This window comes from Oncorhynchus nerka, linkage group LG9a (genome assembly GCF_034236695.1).
Source record: "Oncorhynchus nerka isolate Pitt River linkage group LG9a, Oner_Uvic_2.0, whole genome shotgun sequence".
NCBI lineage: Eukaryota > Metazoa > Chordata > Actinopteri > Salmoniformes > Salmonidae > Oncorhynchus > Oncorhynchus nerka.
Window position 1 is genome coordinate 8,993,342 of NC_088404.1, and position 20,953 is coordinate 9,014,294.

The 20,953-nt window shown below is 43.7% G+C and overlaps 1 protein-coding gene across 1 annotated transcript in view; it reads left to right on the forward strand.

The window, feature by feature from the left end:
* Positions 1-2,122: 2,122 nt before the first annotated feature.
* Positions 2,123-20,953, forward strand: part of LOC115120311 (reelin-like) — a 427,502-nt gene continuing 408,671 nt past the window's right edge. The window contains exon 1 of the mRNA XM_065022290.1: positions 2,123-2,658. Coding sequence (XP_064878362.1) covers positions 2,412-2,658 — 247 coding nt within the window. The 5' untranslated portion in view covers positions 2,123-2,411. The remainder of the gene's footprint in view (positions 2,659-20,953) is intronic.

The following is a 20,953-nucleotide window of genomic DNA, read 5'->3' on the forward strand; positions in this document are numbered from 1 at the left end:
GCCAATTGGAATTGGTATCTGGCCCTACACAGAGAGTACAGCATGGTAGAATACCTGACCGCTGTGACTGACCCAAAAACATTGAAAATCCTTGACTATCTACACATTCAGTGAGCATAGCCTTGCAATTGAGAGAGGCCACCGTAGGCAGACCTGGCTCTCAAGAGAAGACAGGCTATGTGCACACTGCCCACAAAATGAGGTGGAAACTGAGCTGCACTTCCTAACCTCGTGCCAAATGTCATATTTCCCACATATCACACAGACACAAAAAGAATTTGAAAACAAATCAAACATTGATAAACTCCCATATCTGAAATACCACAGTGTGACATCACAGCAGCAAGATTTGTGGACCGTTGCCATGAGAAAAAGGCAACCAGTGAAGAACAAACAACATTGTAAATACAAACTATATTTATCTGTTTATTTTTCTTTCATACATCAACTACTTGCACATTGTTACAACACATTTGAAATGTCTATATTCTTTTAAAACACATGTGAGTGTAATGTTTACAAATGTTTCACTTGTTTGTTTCCCTTTTGTTTATTGTCTATTCCATTTTTGCTTTTGGCAAATGTAAGCATTTGTTTCCCATGCCAATAAATCCCCTTGAATTGAATTTAAATTGTGTGTGAGCGAGAGAGAGAGAGAGAGAGAGTCAGCCTATAGAGACAGACAGGCTAGAAAACAGTACTGTCGGCCTCTGGTGTCTCTCTGCTCTGTAGTGGTGGGTTAATCTAGAACAGAGAACACAGGGAGGGAGCGAGACGGGGAAAGAGAGAGAAGGGAGGGGGGTGGAGGCTGGCTGGGTTGACAGTGAAAAGAGAGAAAGTTGGAGAATCACATGGAAAAGGATATTCTAATGGAAATCCCAAATAAATAAATGAGAGGAAGAGGAGGAAAAATAAAATATGTGGAATTGGTGGAACTGAAAAGAGACCGTGTGTTTTTGAGGTAGAGAAAAAAATAAAGATAGAGAGAGAGATATAGAGACAGAGAGAGAGAGAGAGACAGAGAGAAAGAGAGAGAGAGAAAGATATATAGAGAGAGAGAAAGAGAGAGAGAGAAAGATATAGAGAGAGAGAGAAAGAGAGAGAGAGAAAGACAGAGACAGAGAGAGAGAGAAAGATATATATATAGAGAGGGAGAGAGAGAGAGAAAGATATAGAGAGAAAGATATAGAGACAGAGAGAGAGAAAGATATATAGAGAGAGAGAGACAGAGAGAGAGAGAGAAAGATATAGAGAGAGAGAGAAAGAGAGAGAGAAAGATAGAGAGACAGAGAGAGAGAGAGAGAAAGAGAGAGAGAGAGAGAGAGATATAGCGAGAGAGAGAGAGAGAGAGAGAGAGAGAGAGGGAGAGATATAGAGAAAGATATAGAGACAGAGAGAGAGTGGGATATGGAAAGAGGGGGTTAGTATGGAGACAGACAGAAGGGAGGGGGACTAAGTGAGAGGGAGAGCTGAGAGAGACGGAGGGAAGAGCTAATGGAGGGGAGGGAGGGGTGATACTGGGTGAGAGAGGAGGAGACAGGCTGGATAGTGGATGGAGAAAAGACAAAGAGAAGAGTGAATAAGCTGGGATCTCTCTCTCCTCTCAGAGATCTCTATGTCTTGTATGGTGGAGATAAAGAAACCAACCGATGCATAGCGATAAGACAGCTAAGGTCTGGAGAGAGATGGAAGGGTGCTGGGTGGAGTGGTACAGTGGGATAGAGAGAGAGAGGGCTGAAATAGAGAAAGCAAGATGTAGAGAAAGGAAGAACAGAAAGCTGGAATAGAGAGAGGGAGTGAGGAATAGAGAGACGGATAGAGAGAAAGAGGGCGAAAGAGCTGGAGAGAAAATCACAGAATGATAGACTGACTGACATAAAAAATGGGAGGAGAGAGAGAGGGAGAGAGAGAGAGAGAGAGAGAGAGAGAGAGAGAGAGAGAGAGAGAGAGCGAAGGGGGAGGCCAGCTCATAGAGCGTACAGCACGTGTGGAGCTGAAAGAGAGACAGGGAGGGAGGGAGGGGTGGGTGAAGGGGAGGAGAGAGGGAAACAGAGGGAGGGGGGGAGGAGGTATTTAAACCATGGAGCAGGACAGAACAGACTAGCTCTGAACTCCCACAGAGTAGACGGAAGAGAGGAGAGAAAGAGAAGAGAAGAAGAAGAGGAACATAGAAACAGAGTGCTACAGTCTCCTTTATAGCCAGCACCACACACACACACATATATATCCACACACTTCTAGAACGTAACCTCACTCATCCAGCTGGACTTTCTTTCTCCAAGTTGACTCCAGCCCTCAAGCCATCTGGAGCTCTATCTGTGACAACCTGTCCACCACCACGCACCACCACTCTCACTCTGCCTCATCCAGCTCGCCCTCGTTCCCTCTTTCCCTCGTTCTTCACGGGGGGGATGGCACGGGCCTCTTTCGGGGGTGCCCTCGGCTGTGCCCTGCTGGCCCTGGTGTTGGCGGCCGGTATGGATTTGGGGAGTCCCCCTGTGGCAGGCTTCTACCCCCACTTCAACCCTTTCTTCTTCCTGTGTACCCACCATGGGGAGTTGGAGGGGTCCGGGGTGGCAGAGGGAGGGGGAGAGGTGCTCCTCACCCTACAGATCGCTGGGGACCCCACCCACTACACTCCGGGACAGGAGTATCAAGGTGAGTTAGGCTGCCCACAGTGGTAGGGTACACACCCAGGGTAAAATGATGTGAGTGTTTATGTGTATAGCCGGTGGAGACTGTTTGGAGATTGTATGTGTATAGCCGGTGGAGACTGTTGGATCATCTTGTGTGTGACTTTGTGTGTGTGTATGTGACCCGCTGTGTGTGTGTGTGTGTGTATGTGACCCGCTGTGTGTGTGTGTGTGTATGTGACCCGCTGTGTGTGTGTGTATGTGACCCGCTGTGTGTGTGTGTGTATGTGACCCGCTGTGTGTGTGTGTATGTGACCCGCTGTGTGTGTGTGTATGTGACCCGCTGTGTGTGTGTGTGTATGTGACCCGCTGTGTGTGTGTGTGTATGTGACCCGCTGTGTGTGTGTGTGTATGTGACCCGCTGTGTGTGTGTGTGTATGTGACCCGCTGTGTGTGTGTGTATGTGACCCGCTGTGTGTGTGTGTGTATGTGACCCGCTGTGTGTGTGTGTGTATGTGACCCGCTGTGTGTGTGTGTGTATGTGACCCGCTGTGTGTGTGTGTGTGTTACACCGCAGTGTTTGACTGTGTGTGTGTGTGTGTTACCCCACAGTGTTTGACTGTGTGTGTCTGAATGTGCGGGATCTTTTTTTTTTTGCATGGCTGATATAAATCATTGTCTTTATTAAGTTAAGAATAAATAGTTGTGTATCTATGGTAGAACATTTTAGTGTTTTTCAAGCAAATTTCTTGCTGGCAATTCTTGAAAAATGTGGGGAATGGTTCCAACATACAGATGGAAGGAGAGGTCACTTTATGGTTGGCTGAATTTAGGATGGACGGTTGACAGTTGAATGATAGACAGGTCACTTTATGGTTGGCTGAATTTAGGATGGACGGTTGACAGTTGAATGATAGACAGGTCACTTTATGGTTGGCTGAATTTAGGATGGACGGTTGACAGTTGAATGATTAGTCAGGTCACTTTATGGTTGGCTGAATTTAGGAGGGCAGTTTCCACAAGCGTGGTTGCATATGTTGAATAGGAATCAAGTTTGTCTGCTTTGTTCCACGGTTTCTGGTTATTTTGTTGAATTTGTTTTGTCATTTTATGAGTCGAATTTGAACAAAAGAATTTCGGACTATCATTCTAAATCACTATTAATCTTAATTGTTATATTGTTATCACTTACTTCCCAGAAAACCGGGAACATTCTCAGAACATTATCTAAGATTCCCATTAAGTTTCATTCATGATTTTATGTGACGTTACGATGATCACATCCAAAACACATTCAAAGATACAATGTTTGTATAAAACATTCACCTGACGTTGCGAGAACGTTCACAGGAACACATTTTGTCTGTTCTTCAAAGGTTTCCAGAATGTTCCCTGAGGTTGTGAGAATACTGTAGTTTGGAGGGAGAAACACCAAAACACAAAAACTGTCCAGTTGTGCAGATGATTCTACACTGAAATAAAAACATATAAACGCAACATGTGAAGTGTTGGTCCCGTGATTCATGAGCTGAAATAAAACATCCCAGGAATTTTCCATACGCACAAAAAGCTTATTTCTCAAAGCAATTTGGCAAAGAAAATGTGTTTACATTCCTGTTAGTGAGCATTTCTCCTTTGCCAAGACAATCCATCCACCTGACAGGTGTGGCATATCAAGATGCGTATTAAACAGCATTATCCTTACACAGATGCACCTTGTGCTGGGGACAATAAAATTCCCCTCTAAAATTAGCAGCTTTGTCACGCAACACAGTGCCACAGATGTCTCAAGTTTATATTGAGCGTGCAATTGGCATGTGACTGCAGGAATATCCACCACAGCTGTTGCCAGAGAATTGATTGTTAATTTCTTTACCATAATTCGCTTCCAACTTAGTTTTTTGAGAATTTGTCAGTGCGTCCAACCGGCCTCACAACCGCAGCCCACGTGTATGGCATCATTTGGGTGAGCGGTTTGTTGATGTCAACGTTGTGAAGAGAGTGCCCCATGGTGGCAGTGGGGTTATGGTATGGGCAGGCACAAGCTACAGACAACAAACACAACTGCATTTTATCGATGTCAATTTGAATGCACAGCGATACGGTGACGAGACCCTGACGCCCATTGTCGAGCCATTCATCCGCCTCCATCACCACCTCATGTTTCAGCATGATAATGCACGGCCCCATGTGGCAAGGTTCTGTACACAATTCCTGGATGCTGAAAATGTCTCAGTTCTTCCATGGCCTGCATACTCACCAGACATGTCACCCATTGAGCATGTTTGGGATGCTCTGGATCGACATGTACGACTGCGTGTTCCAGTTCCTGCCAATATCCAGCAACTTCACACAGCCATTGAAGAGGCACATGGTGGTCACACAAGAGACTGACTGGTTTTCTGATCCACACCCCTACCTTTTTTTATAGCCTAATGAATCCATTTAAATGGACTTATTTACTTATATGACCTGTAACCCAGTAAAATCAGAGAAATTGTTGTTTTTATATTTTTGTTCAGCATACAAAGATTATTTTTGGGGTGCAAAAAACAATTCATGTTATGTTGTAAGAACGTTCCTAGAACACATTACTGTCTGTTCTTTAAAGGTTCCCAGAACGTTCCTAGAACACATTACTGTCTGTTCTTTAAAGGTTCCCAGAATGTTTCTTTAGTTTTGTGGGAACGTTGTGGGTATATAACAAGAGATAGGTTTCCAGAAACACTAAAACTGTTCAGTTGTGCTGACATTCAGATAGAATTTGTATCAGGGTGCAAAAAAAAAATCCTTTGATGTTGCAAGAATCTTGACAGAACAGCCTTTCTGAGTTCTTTAAAGGGAAATCTCACAAATATTCCACTTTTATTCATCATCTTCAGCATCACTTCAACATACAGAATGGTAATATTGCGCGTTTGAATTTCTTTAAATTTTAACCTTAATTTAACTAGGCAAGTCAGAGATGGAGATGATGAATATGAAGTTGAAAGTTGAAGTTGAGAAATTGTGACATTTCCCTTTAAAGGTTCCCAGAACATTTAGTTAGGTTTTGGGAACAGTGTGGATACATTACACGAAGCAAGTTCCCAAAAACACAAAATATGCTCAACACAAAATACTGTACCTAATATTACCACAAATGTGTAGCAGATTGGAATACATGCCCATTATGTTCCACTTCAGATTTAATTAGGGAAAGGCGTTCCGTCAACAGGGACAGTTGTAAATCATGCAGCGCCTTGTGTCACGATCGCAGATTTTAGAGAAACAACAAATGTCGGTACATATAAGTGTCTTATATCGGTTGAAAGCTTACATTATTGTTAATATAACTGCACTGTCCCATTTACAGTAACTATTACTGCAGAAAAAAATGACATGCTATTGTTTGAGGAGAGCTCCTAACAACAAAACACTTTCATAAATTCACCTCTGAAGGTGAAATGTTTTTCTTACATTCTGAAATCTTGCTCTGTTTTATCATCCAAAGGGTCCTAGAGATAACATGAAGTGTCGTTTTGTAAGAAAAGGTTCATATAGCATGCACGATCGAATTTTGTATTTCCACACGTTCAATTAGCAAAGAAAGGAATCTGTGAAAATCTAAGCCTAAACGTTGTTTCAACCAGTCAAATCATGTTTGTATTTATTCCTCAGAGATCCTAGAATGTAACCAGACTTCATTGTATCATTAGGGGTGTAGTATATCCTATAGGACACCATATCAGAGATCCTAGAACGTAACCAGACTTCACTGTATCATTAGGGGTGTAGTATATCCTATAGGACACCATATCAGAGATCCTAGAACGTAACCAGATTTCACTGTATCATTAGGGGTGTAGTATATCCTATAGGACACCATATCAGAGATCCTAGAACGTAACCAGACTTCACTGTATCATTAGGGGTGTAGTATATCCTATAGGACACCATATCAGAGATCCTAGAACGTAACCAGATTTCACTGTATCATTAGGGGTGTAGTATATCCTATAGGACACCATATCAGAGATCCTAGAACGTAACCAGACTTCACTGTATCATTAGGGGTGTAGTATATCCTATAGGACACGATATCAGAGATCCTAGAACGTAACCAGATTTCACTGTATCATTAGGGTGTAGTATATCCTATAGGACACCATATCAGAGATCCTAGAACGTAACCAGACTTCACTGTATCATTAGGGGTGTAGTATATCCTATAGGACACCATATCAGAGATCCTAGAACGTAACCAGATTTCACTGTATCATTAGGGGTGTAGTATATCCTATAGGACACCATATCAGAGATCCTAGAACGTAACCAGACTTCACTGTATCATTAGGGGTGTAGTATATCCTATAGGACACCATGTCAGAGATCCTAGAACGTAACCAGATTTCACTGTATCATTAGTGGTGTAGTATATCCTCTAGGACACCATATTTGGTCAGCACCAATCGGGGTCAAACAAAGCATTGAATCATACAATCAGGAAACCCATGCTCCTACGAGTGCTGATCTACGATCACTTTTGTTTTTCAGATCATGAAAAATAAGACATGAGGAACCATGTCATGCGTTTTAAAGTAGAAATTATATTGGTTAACGCATGGTTCCCCCTGTCATATTTTCCTCCTGGTTCCTTCTGAAAAGTTTAACTTTCAATTTTTACACTATTTATTTCTTCTTTTTCCATTTCCATTTAGTCCATTCTGTATGTCTGTATTGCAATACCATGCAATACCAATTCTTGAAAAAATGATGACACATAATAAACAAAAAACAAATTAATGGTTCAATGGAATAATAATTTATTGATTTAAATGTCCAATGCAGTTTTTTTAAATCTCAATATCAAATCATTATTATGTTTATTTATTTTATTATTATTATTATTATGGGTAATAATGAAGTAACTTACTGTGATTGTGATTTAAATTTAATTAAAATTAAAATAGTCGACAATAAAAACGCAATAGCAAATAGTGAAATAAAAAATACAGTGTTAAAAGATGGACATGAAGAGGATGGGAACTCCGAAATTATTCTGCGTCCTGATTGGCCATATTAGATTGAAAACCCCCCACTAAACTGCAGCTCTACTTTGGTGGCATAAAGTTTTAATCCAAGTTAAAATTCCCTGTTTTAGGTCAGTTAGTATCACCACTTTATTTTAAGAATGTGAAATGTCAGAATAATAGTAGAGACAATGATTTATTTATTTTATTTCAGCTTTTATTTCTTTCATCACATTCCCAGTGGGTCAGAAATTTACATACACTGAATTAGTATTTCTTTTAAATTGTTAAACTTGGGTCAAACGTTTCAGGTAGCCTTCCACATTCATCCCACAATAAGTTGGGTGAATTTTGGCCCATTCCAGTGTTACAAGTCGCTCTGGATAAGAGCGTCTGCTAAATGACTTAAATGTAAATGTAAATGTTTAATAACTCAGAAATGATTTTGTGTCCTGATTGACCATATTAGACTGAAAGGAAAGAAAACTGCAACAGCACATGTATCCCCTGGTGGCAATGAGGGTTAATGATCTGACTGCAGAGCTGAACATTCCCGAGTCAACGTCGCATACTCTTTAACTATGTTAATTAAAAACAATAAACGGTGTAATTAAGGCTCAGATATAATCTCATAAAAGAGAGGATGTCTTTATTTGGCCAGATTTATAAATCCGGTCTGCAATGCTAAATCCAGTCCATTCTGGAATGCTAAATCCAGTCCATTCTGGAATGCGAAATCCAGTCTGCAGTGTTAAATCCAGTCAGCAATGCTAAATCCAGTCTGGAATGCTAAATCCAGTCTGCAATGCTAAATCCAGTCTGCAATGCTAAATCCAGAATGCAATGCGAAATCCAGTCCAGTCTGGAATGCTAAATCCAGTCCAGTCTGGAATGCTAAATCCAGTCCAGTCTGGAATGCTAAATCCAGTCTGGAATGCTAAATCCAGTCTGCAATGCTAAATCCAGTCCAGTCTGGAATGCTAAATCCAGTCTGCAATGCTAAATCCAGTCCAGTCTGGAATGCTAATTCCAGTCCAGTCTGGAATGCTAAATCCAGTCTGGAATGCTAAATCCAGTCTGGAATGCTAAATCCAGTCTGCAATGCTAAATCCAGTCCAGTCTGGAATGCTAAATCCAGTCCAGTCTGGAATGCTAAATCCAGTCTGGAATGCTAAATCCAGTCTGCAATGCTAAATCCAGTCCAGTCTGGAATGCTAAATCCAGTCCAGTCTGGAATGCTAAATCCAGTCTGCAATGCTAAATCCAGTCCAGTCTGGAATGCTAAATCCAGTCCAGTCTGGAATGCTAAATCCAGTCTGGAATGCTAAATCCAGTCTGCAATGCTAAATCCAGTCCAGTCTGGAATGCTAAATCCAGTCCAGTCTGGAATGCTAAATCCAGTCTGGAATGCTAAATCCAGTCTGCAATGCTAAATCCATAACATTCTCTACATGCAGATTTGTCGCAGATTGGAATACATCCCCGTTACGTTTCTCTTCAGATTTAATGACAATAAGCATTTGACGACTGTGTTGGCGTTTACATATAGGCACACGTTTTAATTTCATAGGACATCTGAACAGCAATACATCATACAAACACAAACATCATTTTTTATACTTTATATGTTGCCAATGTGCCCTTTTGAACCTGTAATGTTTGGTTCCCACTAAAAGAGAGGATGTCAATATTTCGTCCAGATGTATCCAGTCAGCGATTAGAAAAAAATAAAGTGTGAACATTAAAAAAAGAAAATGTGCCATCTGATCCTAGATCAGCACTCATAGTATTGGATACCTTGTAAATATGGGCCCAGAATGACACGGCACATAAAGAGGATGGGGGGAGTGATGGTGGGTAACCCAGTTACCAGTATATCCCTGGGTTAGTTATGGGTTATGGGTTAGTTATGGGTTAGTTATGGGTTATGGGTTAGTTATGGGTTAGTTATGGGTTAGTTATGGGTTATGGGTTAGTTATGGGTTATGGGTTAGTTATGGGTTATGGGTTAGTTATGGGTTGGTTATGGGTTAGTTATGGGTTATGGGTTAGTTATGGGTTATGGGTTAGTTATGGGTTGGTTATGGGTTAGTTATGGGTTAGTTATGGGTTAGTTATGGGTTAGTTATGGGTGATGGGTTAGTTATGGGTTAGTTATGGGTTATGGGTTAGTTATGGGTTATGGGTTAGTTATGGGTTATGGGTTAGTTATGGGTTGGTTATGGGTTAGTTATGGGTTATGGGTTAGTTATGGGTTATGAGTTAGTTATGGGTTATGGGTTAGTTATGGATTATGGGTTAGTTATGGGTTAGTTATGGGTTAGTTATGGATTATGGGTTAGTTATGTTTAAGAAGGATAAAAAAGGAACCACGGAATTCCTCATTGACCATACTTCCATAGTTACATGCAACAGCAACAACAAAAGTGTGAAAGAGATTCTCTGTTGGTGCAGAGGATAAACAACCTGGCTTAGGAACCAAACATTACAGGTTCAAACTGCACATTGTCAGCATATAAAGTGTATTAAAAAAATATATGTTTGTGTGATTAAAGTCTATAAAAAATAAAATGCCTCCAAATGCAAAATTATAATTAAATCTGGAGAGAACCTCAATGGGGATGTATTCCAATCTAGTTAAGGACACATTTGCACGCTGGGAATGTTGTGGTAATATTAAGTCAAACTTAAATATACTTATGAACTTGTCCCGATTGGTGTTTTTAAATCACTGATGAAGGATTTTGAGGCTGATTCCCTGACCTGTCAATGTTTGCTGTTTTATACTCTTGTGAATTCAATGGTTTTTACTAGATTACTTGTAGTTTTTCATGTTGTCTGTCTGTAATTTTTTTGTAATGACTTGGTGCTGCCTATCTTGGCCAGGGCGCTCTTGAAAAATATATTTTAATTTCAATGAGCCCTTCCTGGTTAAATAAAGGTTAAATAGATAAAATAACGTTTCCTAAACGTTTTAGAAATGTTCTGTGGACCTCCAAGACAACATTGCGTGAACGTCGATGTAATGTTATTTTAAACCTAAAAACTAAATATGCTATGAACTTCATAAAAAAACAGACTTATAATGGAAATTGTGCAACATTGTGGGAATGTTCCGTGCAACGTATCTGAATATCACAACCACATTCTTTTCAACATCCCATACAATTCCTGTAACTCAGTTAAATCTCCTGGGAACCTTTAAAGAATTTAAACCAGGTGTTCCATCAAACATTCTTACAACATTATAGGAATGTCCTATAATAACCTAACTTAAACATTGTAACCATCATCACAGCTGTATAGTTTTAGTGTTTTGGGATCCTTTCTCTTGTCATATCCCCATAATGTTCAACAGCCTAAATAAACATTCTGGGAACCTTTAAAGAACTGACTAAATCAGTTCTGGGAATCTTTAAAGAACTGACTAAATGAGTTATGGGAACATTTAAAGAACTGACTAAATGAGTTATGGGAACATTTAAAGAACTGACTAAATGAGTTATGGGAACATTTAAAGAACTGACTAAATGAGTTCTGGGAACATTTAAAGAACTGACTAAATGAGTTCTGGGAACATTTAAAGAACTGACTAAATGAGTTATGGGAACATTTAAAGAACTGACTAAATGAGTTCTGGGAACATTTAAAGAACTGACTAAATGAGTTCTGGGAACATTTAAAGAACTGACTAAATTAATTCTGGGAACATTTAAAGAACTGACTAAATTAGTTCTGGGAACATTTAAAGAACTGACTAAATGAGTTCTGGGAACATTTAAAGAACTGACTAAATTAATTCTGGGAACATTTAAAGAAGTGACTAAATTAGTTCTGGGAACAGTTAAAGAAGTGACTAAATTAGTTCTGGGAACATTTAAAGAAGTGACTAAATGAGTTCTGGGAACCTTTAAAGAAGTGACTAAATTAGTTCTGGGAACATTTAAAGAAGTGACTAAATGAGTTCTGGGAACATTTAAAGAAGTGACTAAATTAATTCTGGGAAAGTTCTTGTAAGATCAGGTGAATGTTTTTTTTCACCCTAAAAATAAACATCGTAGAATCATCCGCACAACTGGACAGTTTTTTGTGTGTTTTGGAAACATATCGTTTATGATGTCTCCACAATGTTCCCACCAGACATTTCCCAGAACCTCATGAAACATTCCGAGAAACTTTAAAGAACAAAATGTGTTCTAGGAATGTTCTTGCAACAACAGGCAAATGTTTTATACAAACATTCTATAATCATTTGGACAGATTTGCCGCGACCAACATTCTTTTTCTTTGTACTTTCACTGAACCAATTTTGGTTTGCTGGGATGAGATACGACTGTTTGGGACTGTTGTGTGTGCTGTCTTTGGATTTATGTAGAATTGCTGGCTGTGACACTGCAGAGCTGTTCCGTGTTGTGTTTGTGTGGGGCGGCGGGTGGATGGATTTAAACGGGTGTTTATGTAAGTATTGATGCAGAGTGAAGTGGGACATTTGTTATGAGAATGAGCTGATGCCGGAGATAGCTGCTAGCTGGTGTTTTCTGTGTTGTGTGATCCCACTGCCCCGCTCCTCAGTGTGTAGGTGGCTTTATATCCTCAGGACAAACTGACTAACGGAGAGATCACAAAAACTGAATGAGAGAGAACAAGAAGTGAGGGAGGGAAAAAGAGAGAGAGAGAGGGGGGGGAATGCCAGGGGGAAAGGGAGGCAGAGAGAGAGAAGGGGAAAGAGAGTGAGGGAAAGGGATGTAGAGAAAGGGAGAGAGCAAGTACAGAGAGGAGGAGAGGAGAGGGAGAGAGACGGGGAGGGAGATATAAAAAGAGGGAGGGAAAGAGAGGAAGGGAGAGGGAGAGAGGGAGGAGGGTATGGAGGGAGGGAGCTATTTAAATCAACTGGGGCTGTGTGTGTGTGAGATCGGAGTTGAGAAGTAGGCGTAGGGGAGATTTAAATGACAGTGTGAGCTGGATTGAGCTGATCAGATACGGGGATATGGGGACGAGGGTTGCATGCTTTGGCATATTTTGACAGCTCATTGTGGGTAGTACTCAGATTTGGAGGAAAGGGGTAAGCCAAGAAGATGGATGGGGAATGAGATAGTCACAGGTTGAGGCTTGGTAGTCCTTGTGCACTTAGGATGAAGTGTGGACGCTTGCCTGATGAAGAGCAGAGGACAAAGATCTTTACTTCTCCCCCCTCCCCGCTTGAGGAGACTCCTATGTTAGGTACAGCTACAGCTCATCCCTTGGCAGTAGTACCAGTGGATTACTTTAGCAAAGCCCACTGACACCCCAATCAGATCAAATACTGTATGAATAAATGCTATAGATGGAAGGAAAGTAGTCTAGAAACCAGCCCAAAACATTTAGACAGCAACAAATTCAACTTTCTGGAAAAACATTTCAATAGTGAAGTTGTAATTTTGGCAGTACAAAAACAGTATATTTGACCTTTCAGCGTCTCTATCAAATCTGAAAATGTCAAGCAGACAACCTAAGAAAATGAAAAACGATGACAAAATGGTTTGATGAAGAATGGAAAAACCTAAGAAAGAAACTGAGAAACGTACCTAACCAAAAACATAAAGACCCAGAAAAGCTGAGCCTTCACTTTGGTGAATCACTAAAACAATACAGGAATACACTACGGAAAAAGAAGGAACAGCACATCAGAAATCAGCTCAATGTAATTGAATAATCCATAGAATCTAACCACTTCTGGTAAAATTGGAAAACACTAAACCAAGAAAAACATGTAGAGCTGCATATCCAATATAGGTAAACCACTTCTCCACTCTTTTTGTCCCTATAACAAAGACCAAACAACAAAAACATGTACAGGATGAACTATAAATCTTAGAATCAACTATTAAAGACGACCAGAACCCACTGAATTCTCCAGTTACATTGAATGAACTACAGGACAAAATACAAACCCTCCAACCCAAAAAAGCCTGTGGTGTTGATGGTATCCTCAATGAGATTTTAAAATATATAGACAACAAATTCCCTTTGGCTATACTTAAACTCTTTAACATCATCCTTAGCTCTGATCACCACAATCCACAAAAGTGGAGATAAATTTGACCCCATGACTATATTTTTAAAACCTTAATTTAACTAGGCAAGTTAGGTAAGAACAAATTCTTATTTCCAATGACAGCCTAGTAACAGTGGTTTAACTGCTTTGTTCAAGGGCAGAATGACAGATATTTACCTTATCAGCTCAGAGACTCGATGTAGTAACATTTCGATTACTGGCCCATCGCTCTAACCACTAGGCTACCTGCCACCCCCATTGAATGTACTACAGGACAAAATACAAACCTTCCAACCCAAAAAGGCCTGTGGTGTTGATGGTATACTAAATAAAAGCTCTGGCATCTTCCCCAATATTTGCAACCAAGGACTGATCACCCCAATCCACAAAAGTGGAGACAAATTTCACCCCACTAACTTCCCGGAGATTTGCGTCAACAGCAACCTTGGGAACATTCTCCATATTGTCATTAATGACTTGTACATTTCCTCACTGAAAACAAGGTATTAAATGTCAAATGGTCTTTTTCCCAAATTATCGTACGACAGACCACGTATTCACCCTGCACAGCCTAATTGACAAACAAACAGACCAAAACAAAGGCATGAGGGTCTGCTATATAAATTGATGAAAAGTGATGTTGGGGGAAAAACAGACAACATTATAAAATCCCTGTACACAAACAACAAGTGTACAGTTAAAATTGGCAACAACAAAACACAGCCATGGGGTGAGACAGGGATGCAGCTTAAGCCCCACCCTCTTCAACATATATATCAACGAATTGGCGAGGGCACTAGAACAGTCTGCAGCACACAGCCTCACCCCTACTAGACTCTGAAGTCAAATGTCTACTGTTTGCTGAGGATCTGGTGCTTCTGTCCCCAACCTACAGCAGCACCTAGATCTTCTGCACAAATTCAGTCAGACCTGGGCCCTGACAGACCTGGGCCCTGACAGACCTGGGCCCTGAGAGTAAATCTCTGTAAGATAAAAAAAAATAATGGTGTTCCAAAAAAGGTCAAACTCCCAGGACCACAAATACAAATGCCACGTAGACACCATTACCTTAGAGCAAGAATTATAGCTACATCGACTTAAATGTCAGCATCATAGGTAACTTCCACAAAGCTGTGAACAATCTGAGAGACAAAGCAAGAAAGACATTCTACGCCATTAAAATGAACATACAATTCGACATCCATATTAGGATCTGGCAAAAAATACTTGAACCAGTCATAGAACCCATTGCCCTTTATGGTTGTGAGGTCTGGGGTCCGCTCACCCAGTCATAGAACCCATTGCCTTTTATGGTTTTGAGGTCTGGGGTCCAACCAACCAACCAACCAAGAAATAACCAAATGGAACAAACATCAAATTGAGACTCTGCATGCATTGGGACTCCTGAGTGGCGCAGTGATCCGAGGAACTGCATCTCAGTAATAGAGGTGACACTACAGACCCTGGTTCGATTCCAGGCTGTGATGGGGAGTCCCATAGTGCGGTGCACAATTGGCCCAGTGTTGTTAAGGTTTGGCTGGGGTATGCTGTCATTGTAAATAAGAATTTGTTTTTAATGGTGTTTATTGATAGGTTTTATGCTCCACAGCCTGTATGGATGAAATTAAATATAAATATAAACTAATTGTTTTTCTGACCTGACCTTTATACCTGTCTCTCCTCTCACCTCCCGGTAAGATAAGGCCGTTTTTATAGACTAAGTGGAGTGATCGAGGCACGCACTCGTGCACACAGGCACGCACTCACACACACACTCACGCACACAAGCACACACGCAGGCACGCACTCACACGCACGCACTCGCACGCACTCACACACACAGGCAGGCACGCACTCACACACACGCACACAGGCACGCACTCACACACACACTCTCGCACACACACGCAAAAACAGCTCTTTATTTTGGTCATCTTGAAACCAATGTATTTTTTTCTCTTTGTTTTTCATAGCCATTCTTCCCAGCGCTGAGTACTGGGACTGTTGCACAGATCCACGTCTTCTGTTTTCAGTTTTTTTCAATCCAGAGCTGTGGTTCATAGATAACAGGCACAGTAAAAACCATTGAGACTGAACAGACCTTCTGTACTGTACCTGAAGTGTACCTGTTTTAACTCTCTCTCTGACTGCCTGTTTAACTCTCTCTCTGACTGCCTGTTTAACTCTCTCTCTGACTGCCTGTTTAACTCTCTCTCTGACTGCCTGTTTAACTCTCTCTCTGACTGCTTGTTTAACCCCCTCTCTGACTGCCTGTTTAACCCCCCCTCTGACTGCCTATTTAACCCCCTCTCTGACTGCCTGTTTAACTCTCTCTCTGACTGCCTGTTTAACTCTCTCTCTGACTGCCTGTTTAACTCTCTCTCTGACTGCCTGTTTAACTCTCTCTCTGACTGCCTGTTTAACTCTCTCTCTGACTGCCTGTTTAACCCCTTTGACTGCCTGTTTTATCACCTCTCTGACTGCCTGTTTAACTCTCTCTCTCTGACTGCCTGTTTAACTCTCTCTCTGACTGCCTGTTTAACTCTCTCTCTGACTGCCTGTTTAACTCTCTCTCTGACTGCCTGTTTAACTCTCTCTCTGACTGCCTGTTTAACTCTTTCTGACTGCCTATTTAACTCTCTCCCTGACTGCCTGTTTAACTCTCTCTCTGACTGCCTGTTTAACTCTCTCTGACTGCCTGTTTTACACCTCTCTGACTGCCTGTTTAACTCTCTCTGACTACCTGTTTAACTATCTCTGACTGCCTGTTTTACACCTCTCTGACTGCCTGTTTAACCCCTCTCTGACTGCCTGTTTTATCACCTCTCTGACTGCCTGTTTACCTCTCTCTGACTACCTGTTTAACTCTCTCTGACTACCTGTTTTAATTTGTTCGTAACTGACTTGCCTAGTTAAATAACAGTTTAAAACATTAAAAAACCATTCAGGGAGGTTGATCGAGGGCAGTCAGGTCACCCCTGATACAAGTCATTATTCAACGTCCATCTATGTCTGAGGGCGACGTGTAAACCGCTCACTAGGAGAAACAGTGAGCGCTGTCACCTTCCGGTTTTTGCTAGGATGTTGTTGACAGAGATGGCGGATAAACGGAAGCATCTGCCTCTGATTTCAAAGTTTGCAAGTCGAATCCAGTGTTTTGTTTATACCCTAAACTGTAACCCTTACCTTAAACATTCTGAGTTGCCTAATCATAGAAAATCGGCATTAACTTCTTGGATATAGGGGGCGCTCTTTTAATTTATGGATAAAAAAACGTTCCCGTTTTAAACAAGATATTTTGTCACGAAAAGATGCTCGACTATGCATATAATTGACAGCTTTGGAAAGAAAACACTCTGACGTTTCCAAAACTGCAAAGATATTGTCTGTCACAGAACTAATGCTACAGGCGAAACCAAGATGAAATTTCATACAGGAAGTGTCCCAGATTTTGAATGCGCTGTGTTCCAATGTCTCCTTATAAGGCTGTGTATGGGTCACGAATGAGCTTAGACTTTCTGTCGTTTCCCCAAGGTGTCGACAGCATTGTGACGTATTTGTAGGCAAATCATTGGAAGATTGACCTTAAGAGACTACATCTACCAGGTGGCCGCATGGTGTCCTCCGTTGCAATTATTGCGTTATCTCCAGCTGCGTGTATTTTTCGTTTGCTTCGAGGAGAAACACAGCTGCCACGAATGATTTATCATCGAATAGATATGTGAAAAACACCTTGAGGATTGATTCTAAACAACGTTTGCCATGTTTCTGTCGATATTATGGAGTTAATTTGGTAAAAAGTTCGGCGTTGTAGAGACTGCATTTTCAGATTTTTTTCTTAGCCAAACGTGATGAACAAAACGGAGCGATTTCTCCTACACAAGTAATCTTTTTGGAAAAACTGAACATTTGCTATCTAACTGAGAGTCTCCTCATTGAAAACATCCGAAGTCCTTCAAAGGTAAATTATTTTATTTGAATGTTTTTCTTGTTTTTGTGAAAATGTTGCCTGCTGAATGCTAGGCTTAATGCTATGCTAGCTATAAATACTCTTACACAAATGCTTGTGTAGCTATGGTTGAAAAGCATATTTTGAAAATCTGAGATGACAGTGTTGTTAACAAAAGGCTAAGCTTGTGATCCAATATATTTATTTCATTTCATTTGCGATTTTCATGAAAAGTTAATGTTGCGTTATGGTAATGAGCTTGAGGCTATAATTACGCTCCCGGATACGGGATTGCTCGACGCTAGAGGTTAAGGTCTAAACTTAACCTTAAACTCTTTGAAATTTGATGTTTGGAAAATGTTTGGAATTTGATGTTTGTGAAACATGAACATCTAACATGAACACCGATGTGAGACGGTGAGGGGGGAGAGACGGACGGAGGGGAGAGAGACGGAGGGGGAGAGAGACGGAGGGGAGAGAGACGGAGGGGGAGAGACGGAGGGGAGAGAGACGGAGGGGAGAGAGACGGAGGGGGAGAGACGGAGGGGGAGAGACGGAGGGGGAGAGACGGTCGGGAGAGAGACGGAGGGGGAGAGACGGAGGGGAGAGAGACGGAGGGGGAGAGACGGAGGGGGAGAGACGGAGGGGGAGAGAGACGGAGGGGGAGAGACGGAGGGGAGAGAGACGGAGGGGGAGAGAGACGGAGGGGAGAGAGACGGAGGGGGAGAGACGGAGGGGGAGAGACGGAGGGGGTAGAGACGGAGGGGAGAGAGACGGAGGGGGTAGAGACGGAGGGGAGAGAGACGGAGGGGGAGAGACGGAGGGGGAGAGACGGAGGGGAGAGAGACGGAGGGGGAGAGACGGAGGGGAGAGAGACGGAGGGGGAGAGACGGAGGGGGAGAGAGACGGAGGGGGAGAGACGGTCGGGGAGAGAGACGGAGGGGGAGAGATGGAGGGGGAGAGACGGAGGGGGAGAGAGACGGAGGGGGAGAGACGGTTGGGGAGAGAGACGGAGGGGGAGAGACGGAGGGGGAGAGAGACGGAGGGGAGAGGGACGGAGGGGGAGAGACGGAGGGGGAGAGATGGAGGGGGAGAGACGGAGGGGGGAGACGGAGGGGGAGGGACGGAGGGGGAGACGGAGGGGGAGAGACGGAGGGGGAGACGGAGGGGAGAAAGATGGAGGGGGAGAGAGACGGAGGGGGGCGGAGGGGCGAGACGGAGGGGGAGACGGAGGGGGGAGACGGAGGGGAGAGAGAGACGGAGATTGAGGGGGGGGGGAGACAGAGGGGGAGAGAGACGGAGGGGGAGAGACGGAGGGGGAGAGAGATGGAGGGGGGAGACTGAGGGGGGGGGGCAGAGGGGAGAGAGACGGAGGGGGAGAGAGACGGAGGGGGAGAGAGACGGAGGGGGAGAGACGGAGGGGAGAGAGACGGAGGGGAGAGAGACGGAGGGGGAGAGACGGAGGGGGAGAGACGGAGGGGGAGAGACGGTCGGGGAGAGAGACGGAGGGGGAGAGACGGAGGGGAGAGACGGAGGGGGAGAGAGACGGAGGGGGAGAGACGGAGGGGGAGAGACGGAGGGGGAGAGAGACGGAGGGGGAGAGACGGAGGGGAGAGAGACGGAGGGGGAGAGAGACGGAGGGGGAGAGACGGAGGGGGAGAGACGGAGGGGGTAGAGACGGAGGGAGAGAGACGGAGGGGGTAGAGACGGAGGGGAGAGAGACGGAGGGGGGAGAGACGGAGGGGAGAGACGGAGGGGAGAGAGACGGAGGGGGAGAGACGGAGGGGAGAGAGACGGAGGGGGGAGAGACGGAGGGGAGAGACGGAGGGGGAGAGACGGTCGGGGAGAGAGACGGAGGGGGAGAGATGGAGGGGGAGAGACGGAGGGGGAGAGAGACGGAGGGGGAGAGACGGTTGGGGAGAGAGACGGAGGGGGAGAGACGGAGGGGGAGAGAGACGGAGGGGAGAGGGACGGAGGGGGAGAGACGGAGGGGGAGAGATGGAGGGGGGAGAGACGGAGGGGGGGGGAGACGGAGGGGAGGGACGGAGGGGGAGACGGAGGGGGAGAGACGGAGGGGGAGACGGAGGGGGAGAAAGATGGAGGGGGAGAGAGACGGAGGGGGGCGGAGGGGGCGAGACGGAGGGGGGAGACGGAGGGGGAGACGGAGGGAGAGAGAGACGGAGATTGAGGGGGGAGACAGAGGGGGAGAGAGACGGAGGGGGAGAGACGGAGGGGGAGAGAGATGGAGGGGGGAGACTGAGGGGGGCAGAGGGGGAGACGGATGGGGGAGACGGAGGGGGAGACGGAGAGGGGAGAGACAGGGGGAGACGGAGGGGGCGAGAGACGGAGGGGGAGAGACGGAGGGGGAGAGAGACGGAGGGGGAGAGATGGAGGGGGAGAGACGGGGGGGGAGAACGTAGACAATCTATTTGAGTTCATGGCCATGCCAACAAAACATATTGAATTCATATTTAGGGGGTTGTGTGTGTGTTTGGGGGTTAAGGAAAAGGATGGTGGATGGAATGGAAAGGCACTGTGGTGTCCTTGGCAAGTGAATGGAGATTTGCTGGAAAAAGGGAGGTAGAGAGAAAGAGAGAGAGAGAAAGAGATAGAGAGAGGGAAAGAGAGAGAGGGAGAGAGTGAGAGAGCAAGAGAAAAATAGAGTGGGAAAGGAAGGTAGAGAAAGAGAAGGGGGCGAGAGAGAGAAAGAGAGAGAGAGAAATTCCAGGGGGAAAGGGGTGTAGAGAAAGGGAGGGAGCAAGTACAGAGAGAGGGGGAGAGGGGAGAGAGAGCAATAGGGGGAGACAGAGGAAAGGAAAGAGAGAAGGTTTGACTGTTTGCCATTGTGTCTGTGGCAGTAATTTATGCATTTCTGAATCTGGGATTTGTGATGTTTGTATTTCAGATCAAAGCTTAGATCTATGTAATTGAGTGCTCCAGTATTTACATGTGCTACTGTGTCATTATGGGGCTTTATTTTGTATCTGTTTCTAATGCATGTGTACTGCATGTGTTCTGCATGTGTACTGCAAGTGTACTGCATGTGTACTGCATGTGTACTGCATCTGTACTGCATGTGTACTGCATCTGTACTGCATGTGTACTGCATGTGTTCTGCATGTGTACTGCATGTGTACTGCATGTGTTCTGCATGTGTTCTGCATGTGTTCTGCATGTGTTCTGCATGTGTTCTGCATGTGTACTGCATGTGTACTGCATCTGTACTGCATGTGTACTGCATGTGTACTGCATGTGTTCTGCATGTGTTCTGCATGTGTACTGCATGTGTTCTGCATGTGTACTGCATGTGCACTGCATGTGCACT